At 41.8% G+C, this 17,673-nt stretch overlaps 1 protein-coding gene across 1 annotated transcript in view; it reads left to right on the top strand.

Annotated features, from left to right (window-relative positions):
- LOC126267364 (inhibitory POU protein) overlaps positions 1-9,970 on the top strand; it is a 449,384-nt gene extending 439,414 nt beyond the window's left edge. The window contains exon 7 of the mRNA XM_049972505.1: positions 4,961-9,970. Coding sequence (XP_049828462.1) covers positions 4,961-5,440 — 480 coding nt within the window. The 3' untranslated portion in view covers positions 5,441-9,970. The remainder of the gene's footprint in view (positions 1-4,960) is intronic.
- Positions 9,971-17,673: the final 7,703 nt, after the last annotated feature.

Genomic DNA, 17,673 nt, shown 5'->3' with positions numbered 1-17,673 from the left:
CTAGAGGTTAGCCTCATCGTCCTTCATGAATAATCGTCCGTCCGCCATTAAACATGAGGAACCATTTTCGAACTGAAACTTCATTCATAGTAATTCCATTAATTGTGATTAGCTGTCTGTAAATTTCGAGAAGGTGGACTTTTTTATTTCCTATTCGGAAGCCTTATTACACTACGAACGCCACGCTTGGTGGGGTCGTTAACTCTGTCACACATTTTAAAATGGGACAAATACTCGTAAAACACCAAGAAACGATTCCTGTTCACTGTTGGCGTAAATACCAGCACCAACGGATAAGGAAGGCCTGTGACATGGTGGCGAGGATGGGGCAGATCTAAAAGGTCAAACGATCTGTACTTTAAAAACTGAAATTTACGGAAGATACGCGATATATTGTCTTAAAATAAGAGGATAAAAAATCCTTGGTAAAGACCACTGGAATTTCTTCACTTGATGACTAGTGTCAGTTCATTGACGAGCCATCTTCAGATCAGTAAAATTTTTATTACTTGTTTTCATGTGTACCAGTCACCAGGCTTTAAACATAGTTATAATCTATTGAGTTGAATCACTCTTATTGTCATGCGTAAGTTACAGAAGGTCGTCGTCGTTACATACAGTCAGTCACTAGCCATGTGTGTCACGGCGCAATACTACAGGGACAAGGAAGTAACTGCCTGACGGCTGTGAGTTCTCTGACTGTACATGACAATTCAGCTAAACAGATTATCACATTGGCGGCTGGTATACATGGGATACGTTTCAAAAGTTTTATTGATGGTTCGTCAATGAGCTGAAACTACTTATCAAAAATATGAGTTCCAGTGATCTTGAATTAGGATTTTTATTCACATATTTTAAAAATTGAAATCAGTAATATCGATATCACTCATCAACATTTATTTTGTTGTTCGTTATGAAGAGGCTGTCGGCTGACAACGCTAAACAGATAGTCCAGACAACATCAGCGAGGGCTTCCAGCACCACAAAGACTGTTTTCACAAACTTATGTGTCTTTTTTACGAAAATATATCCATACAAAAAAATACAAGCATAATGAAATACACAAAGAAGTTGTGAACAACTAAACTTTAGATTACTCTCAAGGATGAAAGGTATAAGGATCCATAGCTCAAAACAATAGAGAGTTGAATAATGGTGTAGATTACTACGTTGTATGGAGAAAATATCTGGTGGATGTGATGAGGAGACCTAAAGGGAAGGGAGGAGTCGATGGAATGTGGGTGGAGAACAGTTATATTATTTATAACAAACATATTATCTTACCGTGAGATAATACTAACAGGCTGCTACTATTTTAGGAAAGGTTGTAATGCGCTTCTTCAGTGCAGAATACTCAGTGGTTTGTCTTCGAACCAGACTTTGAGCATTATTTTAAATTAAGCTGCATCTAACTGCACTGCCAAATTTAAAATTCTAAGTTATTAGTTAGCTGATTATTTCGTTGGTCGTTTGTTGTCTTCTGTAGAGCAGGATGCTGGTCACGTATGCAGTTCTCACACAAAGGAACATTAGCTGATGAAATCATCATGACATTCAGGTGGCTTCCAAAGATGACTGAATCAAAACAATTTCCTAAGTTTTAAATAATTATATCCAGCAATATTTCACACTCTGAGGTAGTAACATAAAATACATCTGCTTTCAGCAGTTCTGTGGAAGAACTTCACTTCTGATTAATACTACTACCTCCCGCTAACTCTATTATAAATATGCTCCCGCCAAGACAGCGCAACAACAAACAAGAACAGAGATATAGCATTTACGCCAAAGTGTTTACATATTTGCTAATAGCCGTCGGTGTTACATCTTTAAAAGTTAATAAAACTGAATTTACAGAATTTTAAGAGCAATGCTTCAGCATTAATTCAGATACGTAGAACAGAAATATCTAAGTGTGGAATAACTAGTCTTTATGAATAATATATATGCGCAGCCATTTTTATTCATCCGAAGTTATCGATACCGTCTGGTATCATAGGACTCTTATTTAACATTAGCTTTTATTTGCATTATAAGGTGAATACCTCGACCCTGGAACAGCTTCCACATTATATTAGAGGACTAAATGACATCTCCAGTTTCAGAATCCGATAATGACGTATCTACTAAAGCAACAATAAGATTATCATTGATCCAGTATGCACTTCCCAGTATTCTTAGCCTATATAGACTCCTCAGATTTCCTTTTCTATAAAATTGCTATATCAGAAAACATTTATTTTGTAGACCTGCAAATTCTTCTTTTATCTACAACTGTCATAATTGTTATTAGCGTCATAATTATTCTCATTATTTTTGTTATTATTATTATGTTATTATAATTGTTATTACTATTATCAGTATTAGTGGCTGCAGCTGCAGTAGTACAAGTAATGCCAGTATTGACTCTGTTAGCTAATAGTAAGTAAAATTTACTCACACCATAATGGCAGATAATCAAATCATGTTGATACCAGTTGTCGTTCTATTTTCTTAACTAGCTAGGTGTCATACTATTTTCTTAGGTACCTATGGTGTAATATATATTGTATGTGTGAAACGATCGTCCAATGTGAGAGAGGGTCTGATGGCCTTAATCGGTTCAGGTTAAATAAACAAATGAATAAATAAACAATGGAACTGTGTTTGATTCTTAAGGGCTAGGTCAGGATCCTGTGATTGGTGTTTGTTGACAGTAACAATAACAAGTACTGCATATTTCAGTTTTTAATATGTCTATGTTCCGCCGAGTATCGACGCAATATTTCATAATCCTTGTTTACTTTTAGAATGATCCTCGAACATCTTGTACAGTCCTTAACAGACCACAAACACAGAACCTTTCCCTTCGTGGGAAAAGCTGTGATAAATCGAATTGCCGATAAGAGCACTGGCTTCGAAAACTCTCAGCTCGAACGGGCTTCGGAAAGCCCAACGGTACTGACCGACCGCAGAAGCATCCTCAACCGACAGGCGTCCATAGATGTGCTTACGTATGGGTCTATGGTCAGCACTCCGCTCTCCTGGCCGTTGTCAGTTTTTGTGACCTGAACCGCTGCTACTCAGCTCCTCAATTGGCCCCACAAGGGCTGATTGCTTCCTGGTAGCTAACAGCTATCGGAAAAACCGGAAGGTCACCCATGTTAGTCCTAGTCAAGCCCGACAGCGCAAAGTTCGATGATCCGACGGGAACAGCTGTCACCACTGCGGCAGTGCCGATATCATCGACGTCGAAAAGCAAGTTGTTGTAAGAGAGTTCCAATCCCAAAGAGAGTTTTAAGATGCCACCATGAAGTTTTATCCTACAGACAATTTGCTACACTACTGGCCATTAAAATTGCTACACCACGAAGATGACGCGCTACAGACGCGAAATTTAACCGACTGGAAGAAGATGCTGTGATATGCAAATGGTTAGCTTTTCAGAGCATTCACACAAGGTTGATGCCGGTGGCGACACCTACAACACGTTGACATGAGGAGAGTTTCAAGCCAATTTCTCATACACAAACAGCAGTTGACCGGCGTTGCCTGGTAAAACGTTGTTGTGATGCCCCGTGTAAGGAGGAGAAATGCGTACCATCACGTTTCCGACTTTGATAAAAGTCGGATTGTAGCCTATCGCGATTGCGGTTTATCGTATCACGACATTGCTGCTCGCGTTGGTCAAGATCCAATGACTGTTAGCAGAACATGGAATCTGTGGGTTCAGGAGGGTTATACGAAACGCCGTGCTGGATCTCAACGGCCTCGTATCACTAGCAGTCGACGTGACAGGCATCTTATCAGCATGGCTGGAACGGATCGTGCAGCCACGTTTCTATCCCTGAGTCAACAGATGGGGACGTTTGCAAGACAACAACCATCTGCAGGAACAGTTCGACGACGCCTTTTGTAGCTGCATGGACTATCAGCTCGGTGACCATGGCTGAGGTTACCATTGACGGTGAATCACAGATAGGAGCGCCTGTGATGGTGTACTCAACCACGAACCTCGGTGCACGAATGACAAAACGTCATTTTTCGGATGAATTCAGGTTCTGTTTACAGCATCATCATGGTTGCATCTCTGTTTGGCGACAGAGTGGTGAACGCTCATTGAAAGCTTGTATTCGTCATCGCCATACTGGCGTATCACCCGGCTTGATGGTATAGGGTACCATTGATTACACGTCTCGGTCACCTCTTGTTCGCACTGACGGCACTTTGAACAGTGGACATTACATTACGGATGTGTTACGACCAGTGGCTCTTCCCTTCATTCGATCCCAGCGAACCCTACATTTCAGCAGGATAATGCACGACCGCATGTTGCAGGTCCTGTACGGGTCTTTCTGGATACAGAAAATATTCGACAGCTGCCCTGTCCAGCACATTCTCCAGATCTGTCACCAATTGAAAACGTCTGGTCAATGGTGGCCGAGCAACTGGCTCATCACAATACGATAGTCAGTACTCTTGATAAACTGTTGTATCGTGTTGAAGCTGCATCGGCAGCTGTACCTGTACACGCCATCCAAGCTCTGTTTGACTCAACGCCCAGGCGTATCAAGGCCGTTATTACGGCCAGAGGTGGTTGTTCTGGGTACTGATTTCTCAGGATCTATGCACTGGGTGAATGTCACCGGCCATTGTGGCCGAGCGGTTCTAGGCGCTTCAGTCCGGAACCGGGCGACTGCTACGGTCACAGGTTCGAATCCTGCTTCGGTCGTGAACTAAGTTCTAGGGCACTGATTGACCTCAGTGCTCAGTCCCATAGTGCTCAGAGCCATTTGGACCATTTTAATCACATGTCAGTACTAGTATAACGTATTTGCCCAATGAATATCGTTTATCATCTGCATTTCTTCTTGGTGTAGCAATTTTAATGGCCAATAGTGTATATCTGGGAATGAATATTGGGTCAGAATATTCGCGTGTGAAGCAGAGACTGAGCACCGATGTGCGGCTGTTGCAGGACCCGCGCGAGCTGGAGGCGTTCGCGGAGCGCTTCAAGCAGCGGCGCATCAAGCTGGGCGTGACGCAGGCGGACGTGGGCAAGGCGCTGGCCAACCTGAAGCTGCCGGGCGTGGGCGCGCTGTCGCAGTCCACCATCTGCCGCTTCGAGTCGCTCACGCTCTCGCACAACAACATGATCGCGCTCAAGCCCATCCTGCAGGCGTGGCTGGAGGAGGCGGAGGCGCAGGCGAAGAACAAGCGGCGGGACCCAGACGCGCCGTCCGTGCTGCCGGCGGGCGAGAAGAAGCGCAAGCGGACGTCGATCGCGGCGCCCGAGAAGCGCTCGCTCGAGGCCTACTTCGCGGTCCAGCCGCGGCCCTCGGGCGAGAAGATCGCCGCCATCGCCGAGAAGCTCGACCTCAAGAAGAACGTGGTGCGCGTGTGGTTCTGCAACCAGCGCCAGAAGCAGAAGCGCATGAAGTTCGCGGCGCAGCACTGACAAGTGGCCGGAGGGGGGGCGCTCGCCCCTCCCTCCACCCCACACTGCATCTGAGCGCCTCGGCCCTCCCACCACACTCCAAAGTGCCAAACATTTCACTCCCCGCGTCGACTGGGACTACTCGTACGCGGAGGCTTCACTCGCACACGAAGACTTTCTCCCCGTCGAAAAGACGACTCACTACTCACGTTCTGTGTTATATACTCGTTTCAAAATTAAATTACTCCACACCCGGGGTGACGCACCTGTCTGCCTACTTATATGTCTACCGCAAACACCCTTGCATATGCTCTCACTCCTAATCACATCGACGACTGAGTAATGTAGTGCAGAACACAAGACACTGGATCAATCGAGGTGGCGCAGTGGTTAAGACACTGTTCTTCTGAAAGGTGGCAGTCCAAATCCTCGTATAACAATCCCGGTTCGGTTTGGAAATGACGCCATGAAACACCATTACCTGGTGTTAAAACATATTCTTGAACTAAAGACGCACCTCAGCTTCGCACAGTTAACGTGAATTATCTACGACCGTAAGACTTCCCTGCCATAGCAATGAGTTTGTTTACAAGATACTGCATGCAGTTGTTATTAAAAATCAGTGTACAGAATTATATTACCGAAAGTTAACTCGCAATTCTAGTACATTTTAAACGATTTAAGAATGAGATTGAAATGTGATATAAATAAGTTTAGGTGAGTGCTCCGTATTTGCCATCCGTGCAAAAGAAATGTGACTGTTACTTCCCGACCTGTTTTAACTGGCTGAGTCTCATTCTAGTTCCCCATTTGCCTCTGTATCGATTCTCTTTGCTTCCAGTATTCAATGAACTTCCGAAATTCTTCCATGAATCCAACCGCGGTTTGCACTTTTTCACCGAAATGTTCGAAGAAGTTCATGATTTAAATTTTGTGATGGTTAGCATCCTGCATTCATTATCATCGCCGGAGTTCGGTAAGTCATTTATTACAGAAAGTATCGGCCATTATACAGTGTGTATCAAGTAGAATCATCCGATTTGCATTCCATTTCTGAAACTAATAAACATATACAATGAATATTGTTTTCTGATTAACGGGGAACTTCAAAAGATTTTTTCATACCTCTTGAAAGGTGTTCAATACGCCACCTTCAGATGCACGGGACATGTCAATGAAGTATTCAAACTGTTCCCACACTGCAGTGAGCATGTCTTGAGTTGCAGCTTCCACAGCTGCTGTTATGCGATTTCTCAGCTCATTCATTGTTGTTGGTTAACGGAGGCACATAAACAGTCTTTTATAAACCAGCACAAGTAATAATCACATACAGTGAGGTCCGGTGACATTGGAGGCAAGTAATGTAAGGCTGAATCATTTGGTCCTTTGATATGAAAACTCCCGACCCATCGTTCTGTAATCCTTTGATTTGAAAATTCCCGCACTCTCATATGCCAGTGTGGCGGTGCCCCATCCTGTTGGCAAATGAAGTGGTTCGAATCAGTATCCAACTGTGGGAAAAGAAAGTTCTGAATCACATCGATAACAGTTATTTCTGACTCGCACTGCGCGAAACGTAGAAAACAAAACGCTTTCTGTTGTGCCGATACCATTTTTACTAGAACTGAAGTGAACGCACACTGCTGCTACCTAGCGGGAACCATGTAAAACTCGAGAGATGGCTCTTTCCAACAGTTCGTTTTTCAAGCACATATTTCAAATAACATAGCAGTTATTTTTTTAAAAATCGGATTATTCTTTTTGATATAACCTATATTACCTCAGGAACCTTCTTATAACTCACCAGGAAAATCGCAAACAACTCGTTTTAAACCGGTACTTTCTGAATGAGAGGCTTGTATGTCTTACCACTGCGCCAACTCGTCCCTCACATGTATGTTACTTCATTTATTCATTTATACTGGTTCTTACTTTTAACACTGCGAAGGGATGGGTGGATTTAACATCGTAAATAAGGCAGTTATATCGTTCAGAATTTTCTGACCTTTCTTAATATTACATAAATAAATTAAAATTATTATGGATCAGCAAAAATTTAAACCAAATAGACACCACAGTTCAACAATGTCAATACACAGATGTAGCATAAATTGAGGAAACCTGACAGAAGCTATATGCAAGGGCATGACTGCGGTAGGCGCATAATTGTATGAAATCATTTTATCATCGTAACACTACACAAGCATCCTACTGTACCTCGGAACGGATCTCACTGCTAATCTCACGTACACATACATTTCATATTCCCACGATTTCTGTTGTCAAGCTTCTCGTTTGTGAAACGCAGTGGACGTCAGGTGCCTGTGGTAAAAAACTGAAATTCTTACTTGAAAATGGACTCAATTTTACTTCAGTGCTATGAAACTTATACAGAGCTCTCATCTTTGCATTATTCAGGAGGAAACTCAAAATTTGTGATACACTCTACGTAAAGCGCTGAAAAATATCTGCTTGCTGTAAAGCTAACTCTTTTTTTTTCAGCAGAGAAGGATTTATCAGACTTTTTACACAAAAAAACTTCTGCACGTTTTCAAGTTCAAAGAAGTTCGAAGTCGTATAGTGAATACTAGAATTTTTCCACTTCTGCTTTAGGACATGTTGAGAGTTGCCATAAGGCGGTTTGAGACGTTGACGACATGCGCTCGAACTAAAGACGGAAGTGTCCGCACGGTGGACAGCTGCGGATGACTGGAGTGCTGCGTTCGACGGGCGCCTTGCCAGTGAGTGGATTGTGGCGGAAAGCTATTGGTGCAACGAGAGAACTGTGATTCGTGGGGGCTCGAAGGAGCCCCAGTCTTTGTGCAATATTACCCAGACAATGGGACTGTTGAAACACACCCAGCAGATGTTGTGTACATATCAGTTATACTTAAGGTTACCAGCGACACATGCCTAAGTATGTTAGCATAGCTTTCATAGTGATCTCGGAGCAAATTGTTTGTTTATTTATTAATTTATTTATTTTGCTAGCGTTTGTAGCAGAGCAGCTGGCCGGGAGAGAACCGTGAGTGCGTACAAATTTTGTGTCTGTGTCTGTATGAAAGATGATGTTACGAATTAGGCGACATGCAGAGTATCCACAAAATATGCAGATGGGACTATTACTTCTGTGATAATATTTATTAGTCACGTTGTTGGCACTAGAGTTGCGGTGTAGGTTACAAGCCGAAACTGAAATGCAGTCGTCGTCGATCTGTGCTTGACTGGACACTGTGGACTGAGGTACAAATAAAAGCAATAAATAAAATTTAGACTTAGATACCTTTCGAAGCAGTGCTAAGTGACCTACGTCTCAACAACGTATACATCCAATTTAGTAAACTATTCTTGCGATTAGCACAACTTCATTCAGGTTTTCCCTTACAGAGAAACATATTCAGCGGTAGGAATAGTCATACGAAACCAATTAACAACCTTGAAATTATTCTTTGCCATTGTTCTAACTGTTGAGATTTCGCGTGGGCAACACAATGTCGTATTTTTATAAAAATTACAAAACACAATCGTTTGTCAGTTATTAATTTTTTCTCATATTTTTGGAATCAATGAACAACCAACACAAACTGCCCTTACAATAACCTTGTTCCTTCATTTTACAATTACAATACGCAATTGTTATAATTAATGGTCAAACGCTGAGATTGTTTATGAACTGTGGGTTGTTTATCAACTCTTGAAACATGTTTTTTGACATATATCTAGTCAGTTGCTTTAAATTTATTTCATTATGTTTGATATTAATGTACACAGTATTGTGACTTGTATTGAGTACTCGAAGAAGAAGTAACATTATTTTCATGTTATGATACAAAGATTTTTTATTCTAATGTTTCTTACAACGTAAATATTTTTAAAGAGCTTTAAGTACCACTGCATATTGTAGAATTGTAACGTAACACTTATTTCTCTTTATTATCACTATCGCTGTGCTGCATGGAATGAACGGATATTTTGTGGATACATCTGTATTCAAATTGTTGCAGTTATAGCCTCATATAAGCTCAAATAAATTTCAGGAGTCGCAGAAAAGTAAATATGTACATAGTTTATATATATATATAATAAAGAGCTATCCCGAATTTTGTGTTTTGCATCTTCTCCATGCATTCGGACAAATGTGCTACTACAGGGTAAAAGTTCATATCATTTCAAGAAGAGTATAAAGCGCCTATCTCAGGACGAATGTGTCGCCTTTGTCGTAAGCCCGCACTTTTCTGTAAGCCAGGAATGAGTGACGGCGTTCGCCAACTTCAACATATCATTGTAAGCGCCTGCGGGGCGCTGTTGTGTAGATATTACCGAACTCTTTACATAGAAACGACTGCTGTCACACGGATCTCCTGCTGTGTCGGGCAGTCACGTGGGTACTTCATATATAAAGTAATAGGCTCGTTTTTATACGTAGTTTCCATGAAGCCTTACCGTAAAGTATTGTAGAGTCTGTTTCCATCACAAAAAGCCATTTTCTTTCAATGTCATGTTCTAAGACAGAAAAATCATTCAATGAAAATAAAGTCTTGGTGTTAACATATCAAACTGTTCAGTGTGGTACTGTGATTTATTTTGTTTCTCGACGTCCAGTCCCTTTCTCCTCTGCTCGTTTGCCTGAATCTAACTACAGGGATGTCAAGAGGCTGATTTCCGCTGAACTGATAAACAGCTGCCAGCAGATGATGTTCAAGGCTGGTGCATGAAATGGGTGTACGATGAACCCGGAAAGTTGCATAGTAGTGTAAGTATACCAGTTCGGTCACAACCGAATGCCGCAGTAAATTGCCATTCCTTCGCGCCTTGAGACTCATTTAGATAAGAAGCTGAAGAGTTGAAAACAGGCTGTCTGCGTATTCAAAACAGCGAGGACTGATCACCTGACTAGTGATGGCACATCCACTACAAATGACACAGCTAAGAACGAAAAACATGTTCATCTAGGGTATTTGGCGTAGTGTAGTTTAGTGTGTTAATTCGAGAGTCTAGTTTCCTTTTAAGACAGTTTATTGCCTATAATATAAGCTTTGTTACATAGATAATCATTTTCAGCCAGTTCTGTGGCTTTCATTGGATTTGTAAAGGTTTACATCGAAATGTTGGTCAATGCATCTCATCCAAACAAAAAATGTCGTCATGCAATTAAGCACAGTATATTACCTGTACGGTAATATCAATGTTTTTAAATAACTAATCGCATGCTCGTGTACAGCACTTAAAAAATACAATAATTTATGGGACTGATCCGAAGTCACTTTATTGACACAATCCCCGAACTTGCAACATACACTCCTGGAAATTGAAATAAGAACACCGTGAATTCATTGTCCCAGGAAGGGGAAACTTTATTGACACATTCCTGGGGTCAGATACATCACATGATCACACTGACAGAAACACAGGCACATAGACACAGGCATCAGAGCATGCACAATGTCGGCACTAGTACAGTGTATATCCACCTTTCGCAGCAATGCAGGCTGCTATCCTGTGGAACGGCTTGCCATGCCATTTCCACCTGGCGCCTCAGTTGGACCAGCGTTCGTGCTGGACGTGCAGACCGCGTGAGACGACGCTTCATCCAGTCCCAAACATGCTCAATGGGGGACAGATCCGGAGATCTTGCTGGCCAGGGTAGTTGACTTACACCTTCTAGAGCACGTTGGGTGGCACGGGATACATGCGGACGTGCATTGTCCTGTTGGAACAGAAAGTTCCCTTGCCGGTCTAGGAATGGTAGAACGATGGGTTCGATGACGGTTTGGATGTACCGTGCATTATTCAGTGTCCCCTCGACGATCACCAGAGGTGTACGGCCAGTGTAGGAGATGGCTCCCCACACCATGATGCCGGGTGTTGGCCCTGTGTGCCTCGGTCGTATGCAGTCCTGATTGTGGCGCTCACCTGCACGGCGCCAAACATGCATACGACCATCATTGGCACCAAGGCAGAAGCGACTCTCATCGCTGAAGACGACACGTCTCCATTCGTCCCTCCATTCACGCCTGTCGCGACACCACTGGAGGCGGGCTGCACGATGTTGGGGCGTGAGCGGAAGACGGCCTAACGGTGTGCGGGACCGTAGCCCAGCTTCATGGAGACGGTTGCGAATGGTCCTCGCCGATACCCCAGGAGCAACAGTGTCCCTAATTTGCTGGGAAGTGGCGGTGCGGTCCCCTACGGCACTGCGTAGGATCCTACGGTCTTGGCGTACATCCGTGCCACGCTGCGGTCCGGTCCCAGGTCGACGGGCACGTGCACCTTCCGCCGACCACTGGCGACAACATCGATGTACTGTGGAGACCTGACGCCCCACGTGTTGAGCAATTCGGCGGTACGTCCACCCGGCCTCCCGCATGCCCACTATACGCCCTCGCTCAAAGTCCGTCAACTGCACATACGGTTCACGTCCACGCTGTCGCGGCATGCTACCAGTGTTAAAGACTGCGATGGAGCTCCGTATGCCACGGCTAACTGGCTGACACTGACGGCGGCGGTGCACAAATGCTGCGCAGCTAGCGCCATTCGACGGCCAACACCGCGGTTCCTGGTGTGTCCGCTGTGCCGTGCGTGTGATCATTGCTTGTACAGCCCTCTCGCAGTGTCCGGAGCAAGCATGGTGGGTCTGACACACCGGTGTCAATGTGTTCTTTTTTCCATTTCCAGGAGTGTATTAGACATTGTGTAGGGTACTGAGCACTCTCGCATAGGGCGGAAAGTACGACGCAGAATTCCACGTGTATCGTTATCTTTCACTTTCTAAGACAATAACGATAAGCTATATAATACGCCATCGTGCATGACATGGGAACCAGTTGAATTTATTCCGCTGACAGAAGTAGGCAAACTAACTGCCGCAGATCATTTAGATCTTACGTCGCACACATTGTCACCAGCTTGCAGTACATTATTACACATCTAACATGTGAAGTTACTCCACTGAATATTTCGTTATAAATACAATAAAATTCATGAGTTACCTAAAATCTGTTAGTAACCATTAGACTATGTAGTCTGTAGCAAAAACGTACGGCGCAAACTGCAGGACACATGTTCATATAACATAATTTCTTTCTCTACGTGTGAGGAATGTGTCATGCACTTTGTGCCGTACGTTTTTGCTATGTTCATATAACACAATTTCTTCGTCTACATGTGAGGAATGTGTCCTGCTTTGTTTCCATGTTACGACTCATTCTCTGCAATTCGTTGATTATGGAAAACACAAAAGAACAGAATGTTAGAATCATGTGGAAAATGCACTCTCGATGATGTCTGGTTACGTTGTGTACCGCCCGTGTTTTGTTTTACGTGTGCCTGTTGCCTTACGACCTACGTCGTTGCTTGTTAACATCAACTGTTCTGACGATCAGTACGTCCGACGAAAGCTTACTGCTTACTAAGTATAGTTAATCAAAGATTTGCCTCGTGCAATGGCAGAGTAAACAAATACAGAGATGGCAGATGCCCATTTGCTGTATGGATTAGCTCATGGCAATGACGCTCGCGCTAAATAACAGATTCGGTGACAGATGGATAGGTAGAGATGGACCAATTTCCAGGCCTTCACGCCCTCCGGACGTAAGACCATTGGACGCTTGTTTTTGGAGATCGTTTGAAAGCTCGTGTGTATGGAACCCCAGTACTAGTTCCTGAGAGTCTCCGTGCCCGTATTATGGAAGGATTAGAAACCTTGCTCAGAGAGAAACATCAGCGCATCCGAGTTTCTCTACAACGGTGGGCTGATGCATCTCTCAGTCCTCAAGAAGAGCGTATTGAACCTCTCCTGCGTGAAAGAGTTGCAAGCGGTATGCTTGTGAGTTCTGTTCGTGTGTGTTCCCCATGATTATTGTGTCTACGTGTGTGTAACGTGTCCTGCAATTTGTGTCTTACATTTTTGTTACATACTTTATGTCATACATAGTAATATGTAATAGAACATATTGGAACTGGTTACACGCCTTTAAATACTTAAAACATGAGCTTCACAGAAATTTAATGTTGGAGACTGAAGCTCGTTTATCAAAATTTGTTTTGAGAAAAACGCCAGAAAAGATGCATGAGACGTATTACGTTCCCAAATATATTCCTGAAGCACCTGTTTCTACCGGTCATATGTTGATACGTACTACATCAAGAAGGTAATAAATACTACTCCCATCTGCAGTATTTGAGTGCGTCTCATGTACATGTTCTGTGCATGAATCGTAATGTAGTAGTTGTCAAAGGTTCCCAATCATTTAATGTCAGGTTGTTTATATGGACTTGTTGCAGTGGTACTATTCTGTCTCATGGCGTTTTCGTGTAACCAGTTTAATAAAACCAGGCTGGATCTATTAACTTAAAGATCTGTGCAGCTTATATTTTTTAACACATTATTGGATATCAGGTTGTTTATAAACATTTTTTACACGGGTGCTACTCTGTTAACGGATTTTTTCACAAAAAGGGAATTTTGAATAACGAGCTTAAATCTCTTACCTTAAATATCTGAGTAGCTTATGTTTTACGTATTTAACAGCAGGAGGACCAACATTAGCGAACTACATAGAAGGACCGCTATAGCTCATTTGGACCGGTGAAGTTTTTCCTCTTTGTCTTCAGTTTTACTTTTTAAGTTACTTCACTATGGTGTCTTTATAGCTCAGTAGTGCATTATGCATATCCTGCAAATGTGTTACGTTAAAAATTTCTGTAGAAGGTATATTTAATTACATAACAGAGATCGAAGTAAAGAATACACTGTAAATATAAAATCAATTGAAATTAAATTTGCAAATGGAAATAAACATATAATTCTACAATAACATTTTATCTGTTTAACTTGAACTCAATAAAACCCACCTCAATTAGGTCATAAAAATACATTCAGTACAAAAAATAAAGAAAAATGGAAACAAACGTCTGGACCAATAACGAGAAAATAACGTTTTTCCAACTATGACTTCTTTTCAATCAAAGTCACCATCTTTCAAAATAAATTGCACACACGTAGTGAACACGTCTAGCACTTGGACCACATACGAATTTCTGGCACTGCACACACAGATCTTTAGTTTTGTTCGGCCTTTTGCATCCTCCTATCAGGCAGGTCTACCTTGGCGGTACCTTACGAATTTCAGTCGTCGCAATGAATGTATGAACAGATCCTTTCCCTTACATGCACAGTGGATAGATCTTCTACTAATCTGGAAAGAAATGTTCGCTGGCACACTTTTTCCCTGTTGTCACTCTGTAAAGGATCGAGATGCTGACTCCAGCAAGGCCTATATCGCTGAAAAACACGTGCATAGACCATCTGCGGAAGCCAAACTTGACAATGTACAGACGAGACATCTGGTCCACAACATCAATTGCAAATTTAGTGGAATTGTAGAAGCTTACAGTTTGAGGGAGTTTCTTCTGCGTTGTTCGTCCAGTGCAACTGACTGGTGCATTGTGCTCAATAGAAGAACATTCTTCTTGGTCTTAACCTGATAAAAAGTAATTGTTGGGTCAATAGGTTTGCATAAAATAGTATTATACAAAGATCCGACAGTAGAATTCACTGATGGATTAACTGTCAAAAAATTCTCACATGTTACATTTCTTCCTTTGGAAGTGTAAGGTTGCATGATACGAGTTACAACATACTCTGCAACAGGTATGTTAGAAGATCTTTCACTTTGGTTACACAAGTGAGAAAATCCATTCTACAGCAAGCCAGAGCATCAAACCAAATTTGTCTGGTTTATTACTCATGTACTGTATTTAGCGGCACCGAGCCTTGCATCGATAGAGCTGCTCATCTACGGTTATAAATGAAGTTGGTTTATAGTTCTGGATACAGTTAGCTGCAAATGAATTCCAGACTGGGGTAGCTGCTGTTTGCTGCGAAGCCATCAGTCTTGAGTCTTTCGGCCCAAGCGTGTTTCGTCATCAGATCTTAAAAATCGCGTGACTTCTACGAACTTATTTCTTCCCATAGGGTGAAATAAACTTGCTGGCCATCGCACTTGAGACCACAATTTCACGGGGAAATTACTTCCTCTATACACTCCACTGCATATATTATAGCTATGGCAGCTTCTAATTGTGCAAATATCAAGTACCCAAATGTCATCCTGGATAAGTTCTCGTTCTAAATTCCTGTAATTTTTTTTAATGTTTTGTAGAATATTACTGCCTACCATCACTCGCCATTCACTCAAGCAACTATCTGCGACTATAAGTTTCTTAGCGTTAGACGTTGGCCCAAGAGTTTCTACCAACACGTTGCGATGCTCTAATCTTTCAGGTGCACGCCCTGGTGCAATTAGAGTACACTATGTTCCGTCGGCTACAGTCTCTGCCCTTCCATCTTCCGGATGCTGAGATGGATGCGATTTTTTCCATTTCCCTACTCGACTGCGAGTAGGAATTTGTTGTGCCACTGAAATCGAACATGGAAGCACTAGGTCTTCTTATGTTGTTGTACAGGTCCTGAAAATTCATCTTCCTATTCTGATGATTGACCTTGTTCTGTTTCGTGGGGCTGATATTCCGTGCCATCTTTATAATCTTTGTCATCTTTACCATTCAACTCACCACATTCAAACTATCTTCTCCTGCAGAATCGTCTTCTGGTAAACTGTTCACCTAATTCAGTAGTTCTTCATCCGATGAAAACACTTTCGCGCCATAGTAATGAGGGGGAGCACTAAACTTCTGCAGAGCGCAACAGCTTGTTGACAGAGAACAGCAACTTCAGTATGTCCAATATTCCACTAACTCAAGTGAAATGTAAAGAGAGAGAGGAAACAAGATCATAACAATCAAAGAGAATAAGCTCGGCGGATAAAAATAAATCCTTTGTTGAGCCTGTACTGACTTGAAACGTAAAAAGTATCTCAACGGACAGAGTGACAGGCTGAGACCCTTTAAGGTAAAAATATTTATAATTCGTTCCTTTTTTGTAATAAACGTTTGTCTTTTACAGAAACTATAAACCACCAAAGTACATTAAAAGTCATGAGAAACAGGTACTGGTAGTACCTTTATTCATCTGTAGATGTCTTTTTACAAGGATATAGGACATATCAAAGTATTTATATGTTTAGATAAATTTAAAATAAGCTAATTCATATACACATATATTTGCACAGTTCTAGTTAGAGACAATCATTAGATTTAGCCCTGGTATACAATACTTCTTTTTACAAATAAGTTATTAAAAAATGTAAATGCCACACTGTCCACTCAATTATCACTATCAGTCACTGCACACACTTTACACACATTGTTTCATAACACTTCGCTCACTACTCACACACACGCACACACACACACACACACACACACACACACACACACACACACACACACAAACACACACACACACACACACACACACACACACACACACACACACACTAGTGATCTCTGGGCCATTTTCTGAAACGCAGCTTCCCATTTGCTAGCCTGAAAAACTGAGTCAGCATCCCTCCATAATGATTGAGATGTTGAGCTCAGAAAGAGGAAGAGGCGTTAGTATAGTGCTATGCATAACTTGGGGGTAAGTATTTCTAGGGTGGAAAAAAGAAGGGAAAAAATAAAATGATGGTGTTATGTCGAATGTTGGATGTTTAATAATCATTTTTATTATTATTTATTTGTATAAATTTTTTATCAAACCCCTACTCTGTTTTATCTAAGTAATCCTTCAACATGTAAAATGTGTTGCATAAAAGGTACTTTTAGCTGCCTGTTTAAATAAGTGTATTTTTGCAATTTCGTTAGTCTCTTTTGGTAATTTCTTGTACAGTTTTATTCCTTGGTAGAAAATGTTGTTTTGAGTTTTATGTTTATTTTTTCTTGGTAAATGTAAGTTGAGTCTAACTCTCGTTGCATGGTCATGGACAGAGCTGTTTGTGCAGTAATTATGAAGGTTATTTTTGATGTGTATAACTGACTGGTAAATGTATTCACATGGAGCAGTTAAAATCCCAAGTATTTTCAACAGATCTTTACAATGAGCCGAACTAGTATATTTGGTTATTATTCTTATAGCTTTTTTCTGGGGTTTGAAAAGTGTGTTCATATTTTGTGCATTTTGTCCCCAAAAAAGAATGCCATAGCTAAAAATTGAGTGTACATACGAATAATATACAACTAAAAGACACTGCATGTTACACACTGATGATAGGATTCTAAGGACATAACATGCTGATGACATTCAGTTTGAAAGTACCTTTGGGTGTTCACATCACTTCGACTGAGAATCAATA

Source organism: Schistocerca gregaria, chromosome 4, assembly GCF_023897955.1.
Source record: "Schistocerca gregaria isolate iqSchGreg1 chromosome 4, iqSchGreg1.2, whole genome shotgun sequence".
NCBI classification, from domain to species: domain Eukaryota; kingdom Metazoa; phylum Arthropoda; class Insecta; order Orthoptera; family Acrididae; genus Schistocerca; species Schistocerca gregaria.
This window is presented reverse-complemented; position numbering and strand designations above follow the sequence as displayed.